Raw genomic sequence first — 23,735 nt, forward strand, 5'->3', positions numbered from 1 at the left:
AAAATAACACCCAAGATCCATCCAAGTACCGCCCAATTACTTGTCTGCCAACTTTGTATAAATTGGTTACATCCTGTGTAACCCGGCGTATCTACCAACACTGTGCTCTAAACAATATCATAGAGCCTCAACAGAAAGGATGCGCTAAGGGTTCCATGGGTTGCAAAGAACAGCTTATCATCGACTCAGTCATTTCTAACCAGGCATTCACTAAAAAAAGGAACCTTTTTACTGCTTTTATTGACTATAAAAAGGCCTTTGATTCAGTACCGCATGAATGGCTAATAGATATATTGAAAATATACAAAGTCGATGAAAACATAGTGACCTTTTTAAGGCATATAATGAGAGATTGGAAGACTAAAGTTCACCTCCAAATACCTGGTGAAAACAATATCGAAACCAAAATAATCGCAATCAACCGGGGCCTGTTTCAAGGAGACTCGTTGAGTCCATTGCGGTTCTGTTTAGCTTTGAACCCCCTTTCCCAGCTATTAAACTCCACTGACTCAGGTTTTAGCATTAAAAGCAATAATATTGTGGTAGCGAAGCTCAATCATCTGTTGTATATGGATGATTTGAAATTAATGGCTTCCACTCGAGATCACCTAGAAGAGATGCTAAAAACTGTAGAAACATTCTCTAATGATATTAGTATGCAGTTCGGTCTAGACAAGTGCCGTATTTTGAATATAGTCAGAGGAAAGGTACAGCCCTGTGAATTCGATATGCAAAATGGCCAGAACATCGAGGCCATGGGCGATAACGATATGTACAAATATCTTGGAGTAAAGCAGGCGCGGAAAATTGACCATAAGCAAATGAAAACTGAGATAACTACTAAGTTTATAAGAAGGGTAAAACAGCTGCTTCGTTCACAGCTTAACAGTAAAAATTTGTTTAAGGCACTAAACACCTACGCTTGTTCCGCGCTTAGCTATTCATTTGGTATTGTTAAGTGGACAAAAACGGATATAGAAAATCTTCAGCGAAAAGTACGAACACACCTCACAAAGGCACAAAAACACCACCCTAAAGTGCAGTAGAACGAACGACATTACCCCGGTATTTAGGAGAAAGAAGACTTATGGATATAGGTGAGCAATTAGATAAACAGATTGCTAATTTAAGAACTTATTTTCAGATGCAGGCTGAGACATCTACTATACACCGCGCAATTTGCGCAGTAGATGACACAACACCGATCAAACTGAGGGAACCACCTTACTAAAGACGAAAAACTGCGCACCTGGATGGGTAAACCTCTGCACGGGCGACATCCCAATGAGGTTAGCCAAGACTATGTCGACAATACAGCGTCGAACTATTGGTTGACATCAGGAAAGATGTTCCCTGAAACGGAGGGTTCATTACTGGCTATTCAGGATCAGGTTATACCAACCAGAAATTACCTGAAATATATCGTCAAAGACCCTCAGGTTCAAAACGACAGATGCCGATATGCATGTCAAGCCCAAGAAAACATCCAACATATTACAGGGGGCTGCCAGGCATTTGCTGCAACTGAATACAAGGAACGGCATGACGCAGTGGGAAAAATCCTTCATCAAGAGATAGCTAACAAGCTGGGACTTCTCCAAACTGACCATCTCCCATATTATCAATACGTTCCTGAGAGTATGCTTGAGGATGGCAACTACAAGCTATACTGGGACCGCACTGTGCTCACAAACCAAACAGTGGCACATAATAGACCAGATCTCGTACTAGTTAATAAATTAACAAAACAAACAACACTAATTGATGTGGCGATACCTAACAACAATAATCTACGTAGTAAATTTACTGAAAAGATCGCCAAGTATAGAGATCTGGAAATTCAAATACGGAGACAATGGAGAATGCAAAGTACCTAGACGATACCTATTGTTATGTCTACTACTGGAGTCATTCCGAAGACCCTCCTCGAAAGCATAAAAAAGCTGGGTCTCAATGAACATCTTTATAAGACCATGCAGAAAGCTGTACTACTTGCGATGGTCAGAAGTGTACGAAAATTTTTGGGAGATACACCTGCATTCCAATTCACCTAGGGCTCGATAACACGGAAAGAGTCCCACCAGAGCTCAATCCTTTTGATACCGTAGGTATCTGGGATGAGTCAATTTTCCCCTCAGAGGGAGTGTGAGCCGTATGGCTAAATCTGGATTAAAACGTTTATTTTAACTTTACTTTTTTAAATCCATAATACAAAGCATAACATAAATGAATAGAAATGCCTCTAATGTTCTATTTGAATACGGACATAAATATGTTGAAATGTATTTACTAATTAAATAATCTTGGTTTGCAAATTTGGCTAAAACCCCAAAACAGCTCTAACAATTTCCATATTTATAGAAATTTCGAAAAAGAAAATTTATAGAAAGAATTCTATGTTTATAGAAGCCTTTGAGATGTTGGTTTTTCGAAGGATGCTGAAGATCGCTTGGACAGATCACGTGACCAAAAACGAGGTGCTGAGAAGAATGGACACTGAGAGAGAATTTCTAAATATTGTAAAAAACAGAAAAACGAGTTATCTAGGAAATAATTTAGATAGGAAAAGATACAACTTTTTTCGACTCATAATGGAAGGGAAATTGGAAGGAAGAAGAGGTTCAGGAAGAAGAAAATGCTCCTGGCTGAAAAACGTGAGAAACTGTAGAAACGGAGAACAATTTGATGTAGTTATAGCCCACCTTCAGTAATGGAGAAGGCACCTTAAGAAGAAGAAAGAAAATATATAATTCAAAATATTAGCAAACAGCAGTTATTTGTAAAATTATTAATATTGCTAACATGATTATATTATAAATAATTAGTATTGTAGTTAATTGTTAAAATTAAAGACCATTTATTTCCTTCGGAGGGAAAAGTACAGATGACAACAAAAAACTAAAAAAAGCCGAGTTGAAAAGACATTGTAAGTAAAAGAACAAGCAAAATAATATGAACTGTACTAATATTAATAGGGTACGGTACTGAAAAATAAAAATATTAATGCCTGGTTGCACCAACAAATCTTAAGCTTCAGCTTAACCCAGCTCAGCTTATAGATAGGGCCGATTTAAGTGTCACATACGTTGCACCATAATTTTCAATTCTTATTAATGCAATCCACATGACAATCCATTGTGGCAAGCTGAAAATTGATCTAAGACTCAATGGTGCAACGCATATGTTTCGTTAATGCACGCCTTAAGCTTAAGATCTATTGGTGCAACCGGGCATAAGACTACAACAAATAAACTTCTAGATCGTTCAATTCATTATTCATTATTCTCTTATAATAAATATCATATCTTAACTATAAAAACTCACTTTTCTAACTTTTTTGGCTGAAAAATCTTTTATCAAATTTTTAAAGTCTAAGGCTTGAAAAATCTCAGCATTTGAAACAAAACTGGCCGAACTAGACAATCTAGAATCTTTGTCAGAAGTCGAGTTACTCAAGTAGTTTATGATTCTTTTCAACAGGCTAAATGATGTTTCTCCAGATGCATTAGATGTCATCATGCATAGTAGAATGCACAAAGCCGTGTCTATATTCGGAAATAATGTTAAATAATTGTTTTTCATAAATTATTTTCAGATACTCCAAAAGTGTATTTCTCGGAAGCTTGGTAATCTTGTTGTCATGAGGTTCTCTTTCTTCATCAAATATACCTTCAACAAAGCCTTTAAACTGTACACACTCTTCTCCAAAGTCGACATCTATGTCGATTCGATACTTTTTAGAAACGTTTACTGTAAATAAAATAGAAACGTTGAATGTAATCGAGTATAGGACCATATCAGATAGAGTAGGATATATCATACTAGAAATTAACAGGAAGACAAGAATGAAACTAATACAAGTATATGCTCCAACAACAACACATGGTGAGGAAGAAATTGATAACTTTTATCATGACATCACCACAGCAATGGAAGACAAAAATATAAAAACAACAATCGTTATGGGAGATTTTAACGCAAAAATCGGAAAGAAAATGGAAGATTCAAAAAACAAAATAGGAAACTGCGGACTTGGATCAAGGAATATTAGGGGTGAAAGACTACTAGAATATTTGGAACAACAAAACCTTCATACAATAAATACATACTTTAATAAGAAGCCAAACCGAAAATGGACATGGGTCTCCCCAAATGGGGTGACAAAAAATGAAATAGACTACTTCCTCTGCCAAAATAAACAAATCTTCGAAGACGTAACTGCACTTAATAAATTCTCAACTGGCAGCGACCACCGCATACTACGAGCCAAAATAGAAATAAGCAAATTGGAGACGCAAAAATCTAGAAGAAAACCAACGGCTATTGACCATAGCAGGATAAGACAAAACGCAGAAGAATATAGACAGACTTTAAGGGAAAACTATAAACAACAAGTAGCAGAGGAAGAGTCAGAAATTAATAAGATTAATGAAGAAATGAAAGAAAAACTCTTGGAAGCGGGAATGAAAACTGCCAAAAAACTAACAACAAAAGAAAATAGATTAAGTAACGGGACAGTTAAATTAATGGAAAGTAGACGAAAACTAATAAGCGAAAACAAAAGAAACACAGTAGAATACGTAGAACTAAACAAACTTATTAGGAGAAAAACCAGAGAGGATCTAAGAAAACACACTGAAAATGAAATCGAGAAAGTAATTGAGAGAAATAAGGGCCTAAAATGCTTACGACCAAATTTAGGGAAACCACTACTCATTTCAATAAAGGATGAAACAGGACGGGAAGAGCGGAGAAAAGATAAGATATCAGAAGAAGTAGAAAGGTTTTATAAAGAACTATACACCTCAAAGAAAGACGCAAACTTCAACACTCAGGAATATATCAAGAAAACAATCATGAATGTAAACTCAGAAACATTACCAAAAATAGAAAATTATGAAATAGAAGCAGCACTATCACAATTAAAGAACAACAAAGCACCATGACCAGATGGAATCCTTGCTGAAATGTTGAAAGAAGGGAAAGAAGAAATCTTACAAACATTAAGAAATCTATTTAAGCAGTGTCTACATAAAGGAGAAATACCCGACGAATGGAACGAAAGTCTTACAATCCTGCTATTTAAGAAAGGCGACAGAAAGGACATAAAAAATTACAGATCCATCTCACTGCTGTCGCAAACGTATAAACTATTCATGAGGATAATCAACAACAGGCTAACACACAAATTGGACTCGTATCAACCAGTAGAGCAGGCAGGATTCCGAAAGGGATATAGCACCACTGACCATCTTCTAACAATTAGGACACTAATAGAAAAAGCTAACGAATACCATATAGATCTGCACTTAGCGTTCGTTGACTACGAAAAAGCATTTGACAGCGTGGAAATGTGGGCAATAGAAAAAGCTATAAAAAACTGTAGAATAGATTCCAGATACAGAATGCTAATACATAATATATATATATATATATATATATATATATATATATATAAGAAAGCAAAAATGACAGTACAATTGGAAGAAACCACAAAAGCCATACAAATTAACAGAGGAGTGCGACAGGGAGATGTTATTTCTCCTAAATTATTTACATTAGCACTGGAAGATGTTTTCAAAACAATGGAATGGACAAACATGGGAATAAACATAAATGGAAAGAAACTAAACCACCTAAGATATGCAGACGATGTAGTAGTCATAGCATCAAGTTTTGAAGAACTACAAATCATGCTAACCGAACTAGCAAATGAATCCGAACAAATAGGTCTAAAAATGAATTTTTCCAAAACAAAAACAATGAAAAACACACAAGATAATAGAAACGTAATACTAAACGACACCACAATAGAAGCGGTTAATGATTATATATATTTGGGACAGATGATAAAAATATATAAGGAAAACCAAACAGCGGAGGTAAAAAGAAGGGTCAGATTAGCCTGGGCAGGATTTTGAAAATTAAAATGGGTCCTAAAAAATAAAAAAATACAACAATACTTAAAAACAAGAGTGTTTGACCAGTGCATACACCCAATTCTCACATACGCATGCCAAACATGGACTTTGACCAAGGCAAACATGGATAAAATAATGAAGACACAAAGAGCCATGGAGAGAGCAATGCTAGGAGTAAAATTGACAGACAAAAAGCAAAACAACTGGGTCGGAAATAGAACAAAAGTCAAAGACGCAGGCCAACATATAGGCAGGCTAAAATGGAGCTTCGCAGGTCATAACGCTAGACAAACGGACAATAGGTGGAATAGCACGATACAACAATGGAGACCATGGACAGGAAAGAGAGCAAGAGGACGACCCCAGATGAGATGGGGAGACGACATTAAAAAGATAGGAGGAACGCACTGGAAACAGAAAGCACTAAACAGAAGCGAATGGAGGAAACTGGGGAAAGCCTATGTTCGAAATTGGACGAATTAAAGGGCAAAAGAAGAAGAAGAAGAAGGAACGTTTACCCCGATTTCTTCATTGGAAATTGATGATCAGTTGTTGTAAATCCATAGTCTTCATTAAGACTGAAATAAACTTCGGACCTTTCATTCAAATCTGAATAAAGCGTGTCAATTACAACATTGAATCTTTAAGTTTTCTTTGCCATTAAAGTGGGGTTCAGTGGATTTATCTTCTTTGTCTTAGCCAGGGAGAGCTTTTCTTTTCGGGCGTCTTTTTATTTCAAGAATATAAATTTCATTTTTAGACAACTCTTTTTCTCTTTTTTCATAGGAATCAAAGTTGTCTCTCAGACTCAATGCATACTTCTTTAGAGATTTGTATGTTGCAAGTCACATTCAAGTCTATAGCAGTTAATATTTTGCTACTCTTGTCAAAACGTTGTATTATACCGTACCACGTGTTTAGTAGAATAGCCTTTCCAATTCAATTAGTGAAATTTTTTTACCAAAAATTTTTTTTTACAAAACGCTGCGGCCCCCTTTTGCTTGCGGCCCTAGGTCGTGGCCTAGTCGGCCTAGTGGTAAATCCGGCACTGTTTACGAGTGTGACTTATTGTGTCGGTTGCCCTTAGAAACCTATAGTAGGTACATTGAATCACGGTGTTTGCTCCAAATTTTAAAGAACCGATTGGACTGACACGAAATTTGGCATACACATAGATAACATGTCAAAGAAGGAAAGTGATATTGGGCCAATGTGTGCTTTTACCCTAGGGTGAGTTACAACCCTTATGGTGGGTGAAAAATATACGTTCAGAATAAGTCTGGAAATGGATTAACTGAATAATTCTAAGCAACTTTTGTTCTATAGCATTTTTTTTTCACAAGTTAATACTTTTCGAGTCATTTGCTAGTAAATACGTTCATTTTTCAACAAAAAAAATACGTTTTTTGGCGTTTTTTTTGCAAATAACTCAAAAAGTAAGTATTTTATCGAAACAAAGATATTTTTAGCAAAAATGTAGCCCATAAAAGAGTGAAAAAAATGTCGTATGTGTGAGATACCTAGTATGTGTGAGTACCTAGACGAAGTAAAAGAAAAGTTCTAAGTAATAAAAAATAGGTTCATACGCGACAAATTCCAAATCGAATATTTTAACGTGAAATAACCAAAAAATTAAGCACTTTTTGGGGAAAACTAATTATAACTTTTTTAAAGTTATTAAAAAACGCTTTCCTGTTGTTCTCTCAAAAAGTTTCTAGCATTAAAAGTACGGAAGTTATGCACAAAATAATGTTGGTACCTTTTTTGTAAAAAAGTCGTGAAAATCACTACCTAATTAGCATCCCAAATGAAATTAATTGTTACCGTTTCACAAGTTACTTTACTCGTGTTTCTATTGTTTATATGATCTGTAAGTTTCATAGGTTCAAAGTGCTTAGTTTTGAAGGGGCTGTAGTTGAAAAGACTTGAACTAGTCAATAATCACGAATGTATGCAAATTTTGAGCAGCCACATCTTAACCAATTTTTGCCTTACAGAAAAACAAAAAATCCAAAATATTCAGAAAAGCAAAATCTACCTTTTTTTACTCTTTGTGATTTTTGATATCACTAATAAATTTCAAGTTTTTTTAAAAAAATATTTTTTTCAAAATTAAATTAAAAAAAAAATTCTTTAAAACCATATTTTTTTAATAAGCCCTTTGAACCGGTGATACTTACAGATCATAATATAAATAATACAATAAGTAAAGTAACTTGTGAACCGGTAATAATTAATTTGATTTAAGGTGGTAATTAGAGGGTGACTTTCCCGAGTTTTTTGACCAAAAAAAAGAGACCAACTTTATTTTGAGCGTAACTTGCTTACTTTTGATGCCAGAAACTATTTTAAAAAACAAGAATAAAGAATTGTTTTAATAAATTTAAAAAATTGTAATGAGTTTTCTCCAAAAAGTGCATCATAGCTTGGTTATTTCACGTTGAATTGTTCACTTTGAAATTTGACGGATTTGAACCTATTTTTTATTACCTACAACATTGCTTATACTGGGTGTAGAGAGTTCATACACACAACATTTTTTTACTTTTCTATGTGCTATATTTTTGCTTAATATGTTTATTTCAATAAAATACTTACTTTTTGAGTTACTTGCAAAAAAACCGCCTAAATTTACGTGTTTTTTTTTGTGCAACAGGAACGTATTTACTAGCCATTAACTCGAAAAGTTTTAACTTAGTGAAAAAATGCTATAGAATAAAAGTTGCTTAGAAGTAGTGAGTTTATCCATTTCCAGGCATATTTTGAACGTATATATTTTCATCCACCATAGGGGGTGAAACTCACCCTTAAGGCAAAAGCACACATCGGCCCAATATCACTTTCCTTCTTTGATAAGTTATCTATGGGTATGCCAAATTTCATGTCAATCCTAGCGGTTCTTTAAAATTTGTAGCAAAAGCCGTGACTCAATGTACTATAATAGGTCAATCAACACAATAAGTCACACTCATAAAGAAAAAAAATCTCCACTGCACTTTAAAAATATCCACAAGGAACAATTTCCTGTAGCTGGCTGTATACCATGATAGGTCAGGATCCCGCGTATGAAAAAAAAGTTGATTAATAGCAAGCTGAAAAAGTCGGAGAAACTTTGATATATGGGAACACTGGAACAGGGGCAGTTTTAATTGTGGAACAGGTTAAAAATTTGGAACGGTCAGAACACGAAAACGGCACATTTATTTTGTCCGACAGAATAGACTTAAACTCTCTGAACAGAGATTAAACTCTCATGCAAAAATCAGACTGCTATTTATCACCAAATGGGCGTTTTAATGAGTTGAACTTGTAGAATATGTCAAATTACAGGAATTATGACAGGTGATTTATCCAGGTGTTCCCATATATCAAAGTTTATCCGACTAGACACCCTTAAGCTATTAACAAATTTTCAGCTTGCTATTAATAATTTTTTTTTTCATACGCGGGATCCAGACCTATGAATTACAAGTAAAATTTAATAAAAAAATTTTATAAAATTTAAAAAAAATATATGAAATTTTACTTTAAAAATAATTTTTAATAATTAAGTGAAATTTTCTTTTAAAAAAATTTTTATTTTACGATAATATCTCTTTCTTTATTCGTGCAAATATTATAAGAAAGGATATAATTTTGACTACATATACTACACATATAAAAGTTCAAAATTAGATATGAGGCCATCTCAGATTTTACCTTTTAGAAAAATGGCGGGCATTTAAAATAACGACGATACATATGTGACTAATCCGACTTCAACCAAATTTGGTATATGGGTTCCTTTTTTGGTGTACAAGATCAAGCTCCTGAACCGGAAGAATCGGTTTACCAGGAGTTGTGTTTTTCCTGATTTTTTATGTAAAAATATGTTGTTGTTTTTTTTTCAATTCTTTCACCCTGTATATATTAATTTTTCAAAAAGGTAATACCGGCGTTGAAAAGAGCGCAAAAATATTTTTTAGGAAATATTTTAAATTCTTTAGTTATGTTAATTACCAATTAATATATGCATAACGTATCTTCATATGTACCTATGAACCAATGTGCGGCAAATTCGTGCAAATAATATAAGAATAATTATTGTGCATTTAATGGTATACTACATTCGCCCTCGCGAGATTTTTTTTTTGACACTGACGTTAGTAATTTCTTTTTTGAAAAATTCAGTTGTCAGAAGTGACTGGAAATTACTACAAAATCAATGCACCTGCTCATATCCAATATTATTAATAGTAAACAGACATAAAAATAACATAAACCTTACGCCAATCAATATTTATTTATTTAAACCATTATAATGTATTGATAGCAAATGAGAAAATTATTTATTGTACAAAATAAAAATATTTTGTAGAAATAAACTTCACAAAATTTTATGAGATTAGTAGACACTCCCACTATTTCTAATAATTCTTCTTTTTTTAATGAAAGATTAGGTTGATTTGAGTTGATTTTAGCAGTTAATAGTGTGAGGTAGGAATTTTTGTGTTGTACGTTTCCTATTCCGAATGTCTCAAAAAAAATCTCGCGAGAGCGAATGTAGTATAGAAGCATATAATTTGGACTACACACACTACACATACAGTCGAAAAAATGAAAAAAGCCCATAAACGACCACATCAATCACTTATTTGGTATTTGCTATCTTTTTCTTTAGCAAACGTTTGATATTTATAGAAAAAGACAGCAAATACAAAATAAGTGATTGATGTGATCGTTCATGGGAATTTTTACATTTTTCCGAGTGTACAAAGATTCAAATTTAGATATGAGGCCATCTCAGATTTTGTCTTTTACAAAAATGGCGGGCATTCAAAATGAATTTGCCGCACATAGGTACATGTGAAGATAAGTTATGTATTTTTATTAAATGGTAATGAATATAGATTAAATTAAATATTTTCTAAAAACTATTTTTACACTCTTTTCTTTTCGCTATTACCTTTTTGAAAAATTAATCTATATAGGGTTAAAGAATTGAAAAAAAAAGAGCATATTTTTACATAAAAAAACAGTAAAAACACAACTTCTGGTAAACCGATTTGTCCGGTTTAAGACATCGATCTTGTTCATCAAAAAAAGAACTTTGATGCCAAATTTGGCTGAAATCTGACTTTTCGTTCAAAAGTTTTCGTGCTATTGGTCACATATCTATAGTCGCCATTTTGAATACCCGCAATTTTTGTAAAAGGCAAAATCTGAGATGGCCTTATACCTAAATTTGAACCTTGATATGTATAGCATATGTGGCCCAAATTATATGATTCTGCCATTAAATGCACAATAATTCTTATAATATTTGATTGCACGAATCTGCCACAAATAGGTACATGTGAAGATAAGTTATGCATTTATTAAATTTAAATGGTAATTAACATAACTAAAAAGCTCAAAATATTTGTATATAAATATTTTTACGCTCTTTTCAACGGCGGTATTATCTTTTTGATAAATTAATATATACAGGGTGAAAGAATTAAAAAAAAAACAACATATCTTTACATAAAACCAGGAAAAACACAACTTTTGGAATTTTTCCGGTTCTAGGCCTCGATCTTATACATAAAAAAAATAACCTATATACCAAATTTGGTTGAAATCGGACGTGTCGTTCAAAAGTTATATATGTAAGTCACATATGTATAGTCGCCATTGTGAATGCATGTCATATTTCTAAAAGGATAAATGTGAGATGGCCCCATATCTAAATTTGAACCTTTATATGTGTAGTATGTGTGGTCCAAATTATATGCTTCTATCATTAAATGCACAATTGTTTCACATATCGGCTGCACTAGAAATAATTTCTTATTTGTTATAAATAAAGTCACTACGATTTAAGAAAACAGAAACAATTATCTCGGCTTCAGTTGGCCATAGAAATTTTTTATTTTGTTTTAAATCTTCGTTTTGTCATCAGAAATAATAGCTTATTATTCAAGTTAATCATAGGATGTATAGGGGCTGCTTCAGTTCTAAAGGTTTATAACGAAATTTCCCCCTTATTTTCAAACCCGAAATAAAAGGTTGACTAATGTTTTTCGCATTTGTTTAGATCAAAATATGAAAATATACATTTTTAGAAGGAGAGCGGATCTATGATTAACTCTCTACAATTGTTTTTTTTTTCAAGAAGGTATAGCCTTCAACATTTGACCGCTTGGGATAAACAATTTATAATATCTAAGCAACAAGTTCACTAAATGGGCTTTACATTTTTTTTATATTTGTAATTGAAATAACTTTATTTTAAATCCTTAAAAAATAAAAAAAAGTTATTTTTTCAATAAATACCGTAATTGCAAAAAGCGGCCATTTTGGACCTTTCACAGGCTGTTTTGCAACAATACATTAACGAAATTAAACTTGCCATAGTGCAAATTATAGGTTTTTTAATTTACTACAACTTTCTATTCAAATGTTTTTCTCTAAAATGAATATCTTATGCTGCAAAATTAAAAATCTTTAAAAATTTCAAATTTAACAAATGAAAAAGTCATAATTAAAAAAGCGCACAAACTTTTTGGTTGCAGTTTAGTCGAAGTTATTCCTGGCATCGTCCTTTACAACACCTGATAGATTTCAAAAATTCCTTAATTATAATACGTTTTTTCACCCACAGCCTAAGGTATATATAATAATTTACTAACGAACCAATATACTTTTTGCAAAAGCACGAACTGCAAGTATGACTCCCGCCAACATGTGTGCATCTACGCCTCAACGATTATGTAAAACAAGATATAACACCACAGCTCCCATGTACGGAGTCTCTCTTACTTCAGGCCAGCCAGTAACCATTGTCCAGAAGTTTCCTGATTTGTTACAACAAGTAGTGTTTGAAGTAAGTATGTTTGAAAGGTAATATATTTGTCTTTTTAATAAAAGTATAAACAGCCTCTAACATACACAAGTATAACACTGAAGATTTTTTCAAACCATTTTTGGGATCAAATTATACAGTGAAAAATAAACTTGAATTTAGCAATCCGATTTCGATACAGACCAATTGTTACATACTCCAGAAGATAGAGGAAAATATCGGCAAATTGTCATTGGCAAAATTGCACCTACAATGCAGCCACAGTCTTACAATGATAGGCAACCATAGATATACTAAGATAACATCGACCTTTAAGCATTTTTTATAAATTATACAAAATGCTAATACAATTAAAACAGTTTACTATCCTATTAGACCTGGATCCCGCGTGCCAAAAAAAGTTGATTAATAGCAAGCTGAAAATTTGTTGATAGCTTAACGGTGTCTAGTCGGACAAATTTTGATGTATGGGAACACTGGAACAAGGGAAGTTTTAATTGTGGAAGAGGTTACAGGTTTCGAACTCCAGACTACGAAAACGTCCCATGTATTTTGTTGGACAAAACTTCAAATTGATTTGCTACACTTTCATTAAACTATCATGCAATAATCAGACTGCTATTTACCACCAACACAATTCCTGTCATTTGACATGTTTTACGTGTCGGACTTATTAAAATGTCCAACTTATTTGTCGAAAAAACATTTTTTCATATAATATATAAAGTTTGCTATTGAATAAACTTAAAAACAACCTGCTAGTTTTCACAATCATAAACTCGTCAGGGTGACACGTTCTACAATTAAAATCACGTTCCGCAATTAAAACTTTTCCTGTTCCAGTGTTCCCATACATCAAAGTTTGCCCGACTAAACACCGTTAAGTTACTGACAAATTTTCAGCTACCTATTAATCAACTTTTTTTGGGTACGCGTTATACAAGTCTATTTACGAAAGATTATATTATATCGCACTTATACAAAATATGGCAATTATGGTAAATATAAAAAATATCAATACAAAACAGCATACTGTCATATATATTGCACATAATCCTTCAAGTGGGAAGATTTTCTCGTTTGGGTTTAACTGAAATAGGAAGATCAGCAATATTTTTTGTCAATTTAGAGGTATATGCAAAATGGAATTCATAGGCCATTCATGGATTCATACACCGGTAGTGCCTTAGCAGCAACAGTCTCAGAAACAGTCTTTAATAATGCAATCAATTTAATTTCACTTTCTTGACCTTACTATATTAACGATTGACAAATTATATTTTGTATCTTGCTTGAATTTTTGTATACTACTTTTGTGCTTATGTTCGAAATTATTACAATTATTATGAGTGCCTAAGACTCTGTTGACACCTATGTTGGGAAAAACTGATTGTATTTTACGTAGTAAGATGCTGGTATTAAAAATGTCACCTATTACGGTGGTAAACCTGACCTGAATGTGATTAAAACACTCACAACTCTAGCATGAATTCTAAGATTACTTACGCAGACACATTCCCCAATTATTAGGTCTGGAAATGTTCTGGAACGATGTCTTTTGTTAAACTGCTTGGCACTGCTATCCTCTACCTTCCCTTTGCGTCAAGAAACTTAGGCCCGCTTGTTCATTCAGAGTTCAACTCAAGTTCAGCGCCATTACCGAGTTCAAGGCAAGAAGTGCTGAACTCATTTGGAGTTCAACTCAAGTTCAGCACTTCTTGCCTTGAACTCGGTAAAGGCGCTGAACTTGAGTTGAACCCCGAATGAGCAAGCGGCCTTAGTAACAAAGTAAAAGGAACTTGATAACAAAGGAAGAAATTACCTTATATTTCTTCAATACAATAATCAGCAGGTGAAAACTCACATTCTAGGGGATATGTGGAGGATAGATCTATAAGCTAATAGAGCTTTGGGAATGTCATCATTTTTTTTATTAAATTTTTTTGCATCCTTTACGGCAACCCAACAAATCCGTTAGACTGTGGAAAAATAGGGCTACTAGTTATATCAATCTAAAATTATATTCTTGTGAAAATTTTAAAAATTCATTTCGAAACATTGGGACATTTTCAGATATCATCTGAACTTTCAGATAGAGTTGCACAAGTTTGACTTGAATGTTTGGAATTGACTTGAGTTTGACATAATTTTAAGTCAAACTTAAGTCAATACTTCTGACAAATAATTCAAGTCAAGTCAAACTGGTCAATGGTTACATGTTTGAAAATTCAAACTGTTTGTCAAACTAGTTTGAAAAATAATTTATTTAGTAGATATACTTTTTTGTCGAGATAGAAATGTTACTTGCCGATTAAGATAACAAAATTAAAAATACAATGAGTTCCATATAAAAATAACTTGATACGGGAAGCGATTCAAGTCAAAATATAGTCGTAAATTCAAGAAAATTATTCATTTACGGTAAAATTGCTTGCTGACAAGTTTCGTTTTATCGGTAATCGGTGATAATTTTATGCAATATATTTTGTCAACGATATCCCTTTTTAATATCTTTATTTGAATGTTACTGAATTACAACAAAAAAATCCGTTGGATAGTTTGTTATTATCCCAAGTGTAAATTTAATATACTTCAACAAAAATTCATGAAGTGACATCAAAATATAATATATTTGTGACTTGCATCAGATATCGTTATTATTGATCATTTTATAACGATATCGAACTATTATTGATCATTTTATAACGATGTTGTTAATTTTTGCATAATATTCATTTTGAAATTTTCATTGTCTTTCAATCGCCTGCTGGACTCGCCTACAGCTCGCCCTGGAAACTTCCTACTCGTCTCGTAAAATATCACTTTCGGAACTGGTTACGTAAATTACTATTAACGTCTGCTTTAAATTGACAGGTAAAGGACAATTTAGATCAATTAACTTTTCATACATTATTTTAGTATTTTGTCTGCACTGTCCACACTCCAATATGAGGTGCTGTAGATCTCCAATTTTACCACAGGCGCAATATGGGTTATCATAATAATAACCTATTTGACTCATGTTTAAACCATCTCTCATTGGGAATTAATAGTGGTTGGTAATTTCTAAAATTTATTCCCGTTGTACTTTGTTTGTATAAACGTTGCCAATTTTATTTGCAATTGTTTTTACTGAGATTATCCATACCGGTTACTGGTATAAAAAGAGATTAATTCAGGATTTAATTTACATGGGTTTTAATTACCAAAAGTATGTGATATTTAGGCATAAATAGGCAATTTATCTGATGTATAAGCAAATCCATGTACAATGCCAATGAAATTTGGTTCGAATGTCTCATATGTTAAATATTTTTTCGGTACCTATTAAAATCTTAAATTATTGTAATCGACACTTAGAATGTGTTAAACTAAAATTTATACACTTATACATTGTCAATTTGAAAAGGTGCCACCCTCTATAATTTGGTCGCTATAGAAAATCTAAAAATATGCAAAAACACGTCAAATTCATTTGTTAGGGACACATGTTGTAGACCAGTTTTCAACTAAATTACATCAACCTTCTGGCGAGAGCGGACACAACCCCCTCAATATTTAATGGAAAGAGGGTTTGAGTGATACCTTATTTTAAAGGTGCTTATACATTATACCTGCATTGTATTTGTTTTCAGTACTTTTAGAAAAATATTGGACTCAATATTCCAAAAAATTCTTGGAGTTCTGAACTCGACACCTATCTTTACAGTTTTACTTGATATTTCCAAACATAGAAGAATGAAAAAAATTTGGAGTTATGAACTCGATAGTTAATACCTACCTACCTTTACGGTTTCACTTGATTCTTCCAAAAGTACCTACTAAAAAGAAGTTGTATGTGATATTTTTGAAAAGGGGGTTGAATGACCTTTAAAAAGATGTATCACTCAACCCCTCTTTCCATTTTAGATTTTGGGGATTGTGTCCATCCCTGCCAGGGTGTTGATGTAATTTAGTTGAAAACTGGTCTACAAAATGTCCCCCTCACAGATAAATTTGACGTGTTTTTGCATATTTTTAGATTTTGTGTAGAGGCCAATTTATAGAGGGTGGTGCTCTCTATTTTTAGAGTTTTGAACTCGATACTTAATATTTTTAAAGTTTTACTTGATTTTTACAAAAATACTCCAAAATATACTTAAAATACTCCAATACTCTAAAAATTAATTTGGAATTCAATACTCCAAAAACAAATTTTAGAGTTCCGAACTCAATACTTAATAATTGTACGGTCTAACTTAATTTTTCCAAAAGTACTGAGAAGAAATATTATGTATGTGGTATTTTTGAAAAGGATATAAGGAAAACATATATACAAAATTAAATGTATAGTGATAAGTAAAGAGCCGCGTAGATGCAAGTTAGAAATAGACGGCAAAATTATAGAATAAGTAATGAAATTCAATTACCTAGGAGTAGAGATCACTAGTGACAGGAATATAAGAACAGAGGCCCCAACGCAAGCAGCAAAAGCAGCAAGAGTAAGTGGTTGCCTCCGAGAAAACATATGAAGAAACAAATATCCGACCATGGAAAGCAAAATAAAAGTACACAAAACACAGTAAAACCAATCCTAACATATTCAACGGAGACAAGGACCGCTACAAGAAAGACGAAACAACAAATCAACACTATCGAAATGAAAGTATTAAGATCAATAGCGGGCATATAATTAATGCTGGGGCCACAGTAACGTCTAATACCGTTAATTAACGCATTATTTGCATTACAGAGATGGAAATAATACGTTAATTAACGGCATTAGACGTTACTGTGGCCCCAGCATAAGAGGCAGACAAAGCAACAGAAGTATATGTGAACGATGCAAAATTCAAAATATTAACAGGTGGATAAAAACAAGAAAGAAAAACTGGAACGAACATGTAAACCGAATGGAATCAGATAGATTAGCGAACATCTGTAAAAATAACAAGCCGCATAGCAGAAGACCCGTTAGAAGACCGCCGAAAAGGTGGAAATACAATGTACAGTAAACAACAACTGAAACAGAATAAGAAGCAGAAATACGGGAGTAATCCTAATCGCACGAAGAAGAAGAAGAAGAAGTATTTTTGAAAAAGTTGAAAAGGCGCTTGAACGACCTTTAAAATGAAGTATCTTTCAACACTCAACCCTCCTTTTTGGGAGTTGTGTCCGCCCCGCTAGAGTGTTGATGTAATTTAGTGGAAAATTGGTCTACAAACTGTCCTCCATAAAAATAGATTTGACGTGTTTTTGCATATTTTTAGATTTTCTGTGAAGACCAAGCCAAATTATAGAGGGTGGCACCTGTTCGAATTGACAAACTGTATTTATTATTGTATATTATTAATTAATTAATAACTACTTATTTATGATATAAAGAATTATAATTATTTTTTATTTACAGGTATGTGAAAGCTCAGAATGTGATGTAGTTCGAGGAGAATGTACCCAAACATACGTTCCTTATCTTTTTTTGGTTATTCCACTAGGACCAGTAACATTAACAGGCCAGGATTACGTATTAGTGGAAAGCGGCTGTGTATGTAGACCCAAATATGCTGGACAACATTCAGAAACAAATCCTCCCGTAATTCCAAGGATATAAAAACTATTTCACTTATCGAATTTTAAAAAGCTTTCTTATCTGTCTTAAGTGATTAATAAAAGACTGGTGTGCAGAAATTGAAATAGCATCAGAAACAGTGGGAACACGTTAATCTTTTGTAAAGTAATTCAGACAGTTTTGATAATTGTCAGAATCAAAAACTTTTTTCATGTTTTAATAAATTAATACCTAAGAATTGTACCGAGAAGAAAAACACGAGTCATGAGTAACTCTAGGAGTTGATAACCTCTTTAAAAACAAATCGGGAAATATTTAGTTCTGCCTACTTATTTCACATTAAAAAATCAGGCTGTGTTTTCGGTATGCATTTATTATTTTTATACACAGCTTTAATCCATCACTGTTTTTAAAAGTTTTTACATACCTAATATATATTTAGTTATTTAGTTATTTATTTACAAATAATTAGCTTACTTTGAGAAATTAGTAAATAATATGGAAAATTAGTTTTTTTAAATTATATTCGCTACAAAAATAATGTTGCCATATGGCAAGGTCACAATATTGCCATATTCGCTAAAAAAAACATGTTGCCATATGGCAAGGTCACTATGTAAAAGAGTCAGGTATGTAATAATTACAAGAAATTATTTAACATAAACTGGCACTTTATATTTAGTACAGATAGTCGTCATAATCGATTTATATCCTTACCAGGTCATAAATTTTGTCGTCTTTTTAGCTAAGTAGATGGATGTGACAATACACGAATTGGCTGCAGTACGACAGGGAGGAAGCCACCTGTTATGTCCCGATAAAGGAAGATAGGTGCGTTATGTCCCGATTTCTTGTAGATAATCCATGATCTCTGAATAGTAACATTTATCTACCAATTAAACAAATTCCACCTTCACTTTTTACTACGAATAGCAATTCAATACGAGCTTATATTTTCATCCATAAGATCTGTTCCTCTCATGGTTAAATTATAGTTACCAATTATTAGACAGACGCCTTTAGACCTGAATATTTTTTATTGTGTATCGAGAACATCTTTTGACTTTATCTAATGGACTCATATCATAAATTGTTGATGCCATAATGATAATGTTATTATTATTCTGAAACAAAATACCAGAGAAACTTTTTTGGAGGTCTACTAGAATGGTGTATGTTTGGTGTAGTATGATCAACTATGTACTATCCATACTACTAATTTGTATGGAGATCTACTAGAATTATTGATATCATACGATGGTATTTTGTTAAAAACTGCACCTAGATCTAGCTCTTGGTAGCATTACCATGAAAAAGTAATAAGAAATCCTTCCAAGGATTTTTTATTTTATAGACAATGCATATTTTTCTTCTCTGGTGTTAACAACCAGACCCAGAGTATACTGACACAATAATATGTATAAACAATATAAACAATGCCAATAAGTTGATATGTTTATAAATTTGGAGACTAACGCTTTGGTGACGATATTATGCTGATTTCAGATAACCTCAAAAAAATACAAGGAGTTGTTAAGTATCTTCACTAAACTCTGTTTGTGTCAACCGAGGTAGGTTTAAAACTTAACCTTGATAAAATCGAGTAGGTATATGATTATCTACTTAGTCTTTAGCAGCAACATATCCAAAATCGAAATTTTGAACGTTCCTATGAACCATTTTAGTCCAACTTTGATGCTTCTTTCTGCTTAACACTAATAAATATCTGGATTTAATGATTTTACTATCTGTCACATGATGAAACTACAAACACGTTGAGAGTCTCATGCCGGGCCTAATAGCTGCTGCGATATGGAAGGGTGGAGTTATAATAGGTAGGATATTTACTGGGCATAAAAATAAATGTTACACACGTAATAAAAAATGGTTTAAATTTTTAAAAATCAGTTGAAAGTAAAGAAAATTTCAGGATAAGCGCAATGGGGCAAATAAAGATTTAATGATTAAGGCTGTAAAAGATAAATTAATAAATAGTGAGACAGATACAATAATTTCTAGAAGGAAAAGAAAGAAGCATAAAGAGGAAATATCGGTGACAAAGGAATTGCAATGAATTTCCACATCAAAATTTTCTAAACTTACACATAATATGTATAAACCTACATAATGTATTCAAAAGGTACAACCTACATATGTATAAAACTACAAATATGTAAAGCCATATGCCTTGTTGTTTAGTAGATAATATATAATTATGCGGTATCCTCAACAAAAATTGTACCCTCCTAAAACTCGGCAATAAAATGATTTGACAAAAATCCAAAAGTAAGGTTGAATAATCCATAATTTGGAGGGGGTTTTCATTACTTACATAACTGTTTTTTTTTATCAATCGATTAGTTAGCCACTATCTTGTAACTCTTTAAGAATCTATCACTAAGATTTTTGTCTTATTCTCTCAGCTGGTGACATCTCCTGTCCCCTGAGAGGCTTCGGTGATGATTTGGGATTTGGAATTTTTTGGGATCATGTTTTCCTTGGATTTCCTTTATTTTTGCTTATTTTTCTTCTTACTTCCTAAACTTATTTCTAACCTTAGTATAATTTTTTTAGAGCGTAATATAATTTGTTCGCTTTTTTTATTCTATTTTCTATCGCAACATTCATTTTCCGTAAGTAACCCATACAAGTTTGCAATAAGTAGTTTTGGATTTTTTTTTAATATATATTTTTTCCAGTTTTAGCACAAATTTTATTCGGGGGTAAAAACCTCGAAACTTAAAAACCGGATTCTTTGGTAACTGATCGAACAATTTAAAAAATCATAAAAACGGTTATGTAAGTAACTAAAACCCCTTCCAAAGTATGGTTAAGTGGAAAGAATAATTTTTGCATAACAATAATAATTGATCTCCCCGATCTCTCCCGATGTAAAAATAGAGCGATTTTTGAATTTTTGTCAAATTTTAGGGTGGTACAAATTTTCTTTGGGACAAGAATTAGAGACAAACAATTTTTTTTCATAGTTATGTAATAGACGTTATTTATTTTAGTGTTTTTTAAATTATTATATATTTATTTAACGATAGTAACTAGGTAATTAAAATTATTTATTAAAAGTTATTTTAAAACTGTAGATGTCAACTAGATTAGGTTTTGTAGTGTTGCAAATATATGTTATTATAAATTCAAGATTATTTTATTATTTTCTTCTTATACACTAATCTGTTAGTAACCTTCCAACAGTCCTATTCTTGTGGTATTGGGGTTCTCCAAGTTCTCCAAAATATTCACAAAAATAGAATTTAATAGTCCCTAAGTCCTATAGAGCAGCAGCATCTAAGATCAGAATAGCCATGAGAATTGCCAACCTCCGTCGCGGAGATGGCACGTAAAGAAGAAGTCCTATAAATCTACGATGACATATTTTAGTCCTATTCTAATGCATACCCACATAACAATGATGTTCGCATCATGTTCTAAGCATATCCTACCAACATTCGTCGAAGTATATCCTTTTTAGTATATGCGTAGTATGAGCATAGCATGTACCATAAAAAACATTACAAATTTCATGTTCTTTGCATGTGCTTCAAAGAATATTCTTGCACCGAATATACTGAGCACATCCGTGTACGTAGTATCTCGGAATGTTCGTAAAAGTTTATTCTTAGAATATACCTTAATAGAATATTCTTAGTATATGCGTAAGTATATGCAAAAGTATATGCTTAACACATACTTGTATATACTTTTAAAATATCTTAAAAAGAATATATGTATGTACCTATAGGAAGAAGAATAATGTTAGCCTATAGATTATCAACTTCGCGTTAAGAATAATTAATAAAATTTAGGTATTTTGGTAGGTACTACTGAACTATCTAATTCATTTTTTTTAAACCGTTTTAATTGTATGGTAAAAAAGTTTAAAACTTAATTCTCTTGAAGAAAAATGAGAAATTCTCGTTTCGTTTTCAATTGAAATGAATATACCATTTTAATTTGAGTTTATACCATAAGTATTTTTACCTATACCTTTCGGGAATCCGGAAACGGCCATTCATTGTCATTCTGACCCTTGCATTGCATATTTTATACCTGCACAAGGGAAGGGGTAGGTAACAAAAGGGCAAAATATGAAAATAGTTTCCAGCAGTACAGTTAGGCATTTATCATAGAAGAGTGGGTGGGGGCATTTATGTCCAGTTAGGACGAAGCGAAGACGAAATATTTCTAGCTACAAGGACTAAAACATTTTAAAAAAAAGCAGCTTGAAAATAATAAATTCATATTGGTACTTCAATATTTCCTAAATACCTAGTAAGTAAAAGTATGTATAATGTATATAGATACCTATAAATTTTAGTAATTTACATACATATTATATATATTTGGCTATTATATAATTATATAAGCAGCATTTTTATTTTGATGTGCACATAATAACTAAATATATTACTTATATTTTATATATAGGCTACTTACCCATATAATATTTATTATACATAGGTACCTATATAACTAACTAAAGTTTATATATTTTATACTTACTTTTTACGTAATATTGTAGAATGTAATAACTACATTCTCATATGCAATTAGAATATGTAAGTATAGTATATTAGTAGAACCTAGGATGAGATTGGGTGATGTTGAAAACATACTTCTGAGAAATATAGCACCTCCTTGGAATATTCTTCCCATATGCTAAAAATATGTGCGATAGTACATTCTAAGTATATACATAGAAGGTATATAGCACTTCCTTGGAATATTTTTCCCATATACTAAAAATATATGCGATAGTACATTCTACGTATATAACTAGAAGGTACCCTAATAACACAAAACATTCCATGAATGTTCCTAGAATGTACACACAGGACATTGAAAACATTCCTGGAATGTCCCCAAATGCACACGAATGTCCCTGGAAAGTACCAGGAAAGTGCTGTGTCAGCATTTTAAATATTCTTAGAATGTTCTGTTGGAACATTCCATGAATGTCTACGAATGTTCTTTGGACATTCACAGTCTATTTTTTAGACTGAATGTCTTGTTGGAACATTCCATGAATGTTCTTTGGACATTCACAGTATATTTTTAGACTGAATGTCTTGTTAGAACATTCCATGAATGTCTACAAACGTTCTTTGAACATTCACAGTATATTTTTTAGACATTCACTGAAATATATCGTCAGTAATGTGACAATACCTCCTATATGTTTTTTCATGAGGTTTGCAGGAGACGAAAAACATTTTTTAAGGTCACTTTCTGGTTTCGTATGTATTCTGACTTTTTTTGTAGTAAATAGATAGTTGAATTTACTGCAAAACAAGTCAAAAAATATATGAAAACAGGAGGTGGCCGAAACAAGTTTTTAGTCTATCTTACAAATCTCTTGAAAAAAACAGATAGGAGGTACTGTCACATCACTGACGATATATGGCCATACCAAATAATACATCCTTGA

The 23,735-nt window shown here is 32.4% G+C and overlaps 1 protein-coding gene across 1 annotated transcript in view; it reads left to right on the top strand.

The window, feature by feature from the left end:
- Nucleotides 1–21,448, top strand: part of LOC114332691 (uncharacterized) — a 114,937-nt gene extending 93,489 nt beyond the window's left edge. The window contains exons 4-5 of the mRNA XM_028282519.2: nucleotides 12,599–12,768; nucleotides 18,137–21,448. Of these exons, the coding sequence (XP_028138320.1) occupies nucleotides 12,599–12,768; nucleotides 18,137–18,337 (371 nt within the window). The 3' untranslated portion in view covers nucleotides 18,338–21,448. The remainder of the gene's footprint in view (nucleotides 1–12,598; nucleotides 12,769–18,136) is intronic.
- The last annotated feature ends 2,287 nt before the right edge of the window (nucleotides 21,449–23,735 follow it).

This window comes from Diabrotica virgifera, chromosome 4 (assembly GCF_917563875.1).
Source record: "Diabrotica virgifera virgifera chromosome 4, PGI_DIABVI_V3a".
Classification (NCBI taxonomy): domain Eukaryota; kingdom Metazoa; phylum Arthropoda; class Insecta; order Coleoptera; family Chrysomelidae; genus Diabrotica; species Diabrotica virgifera.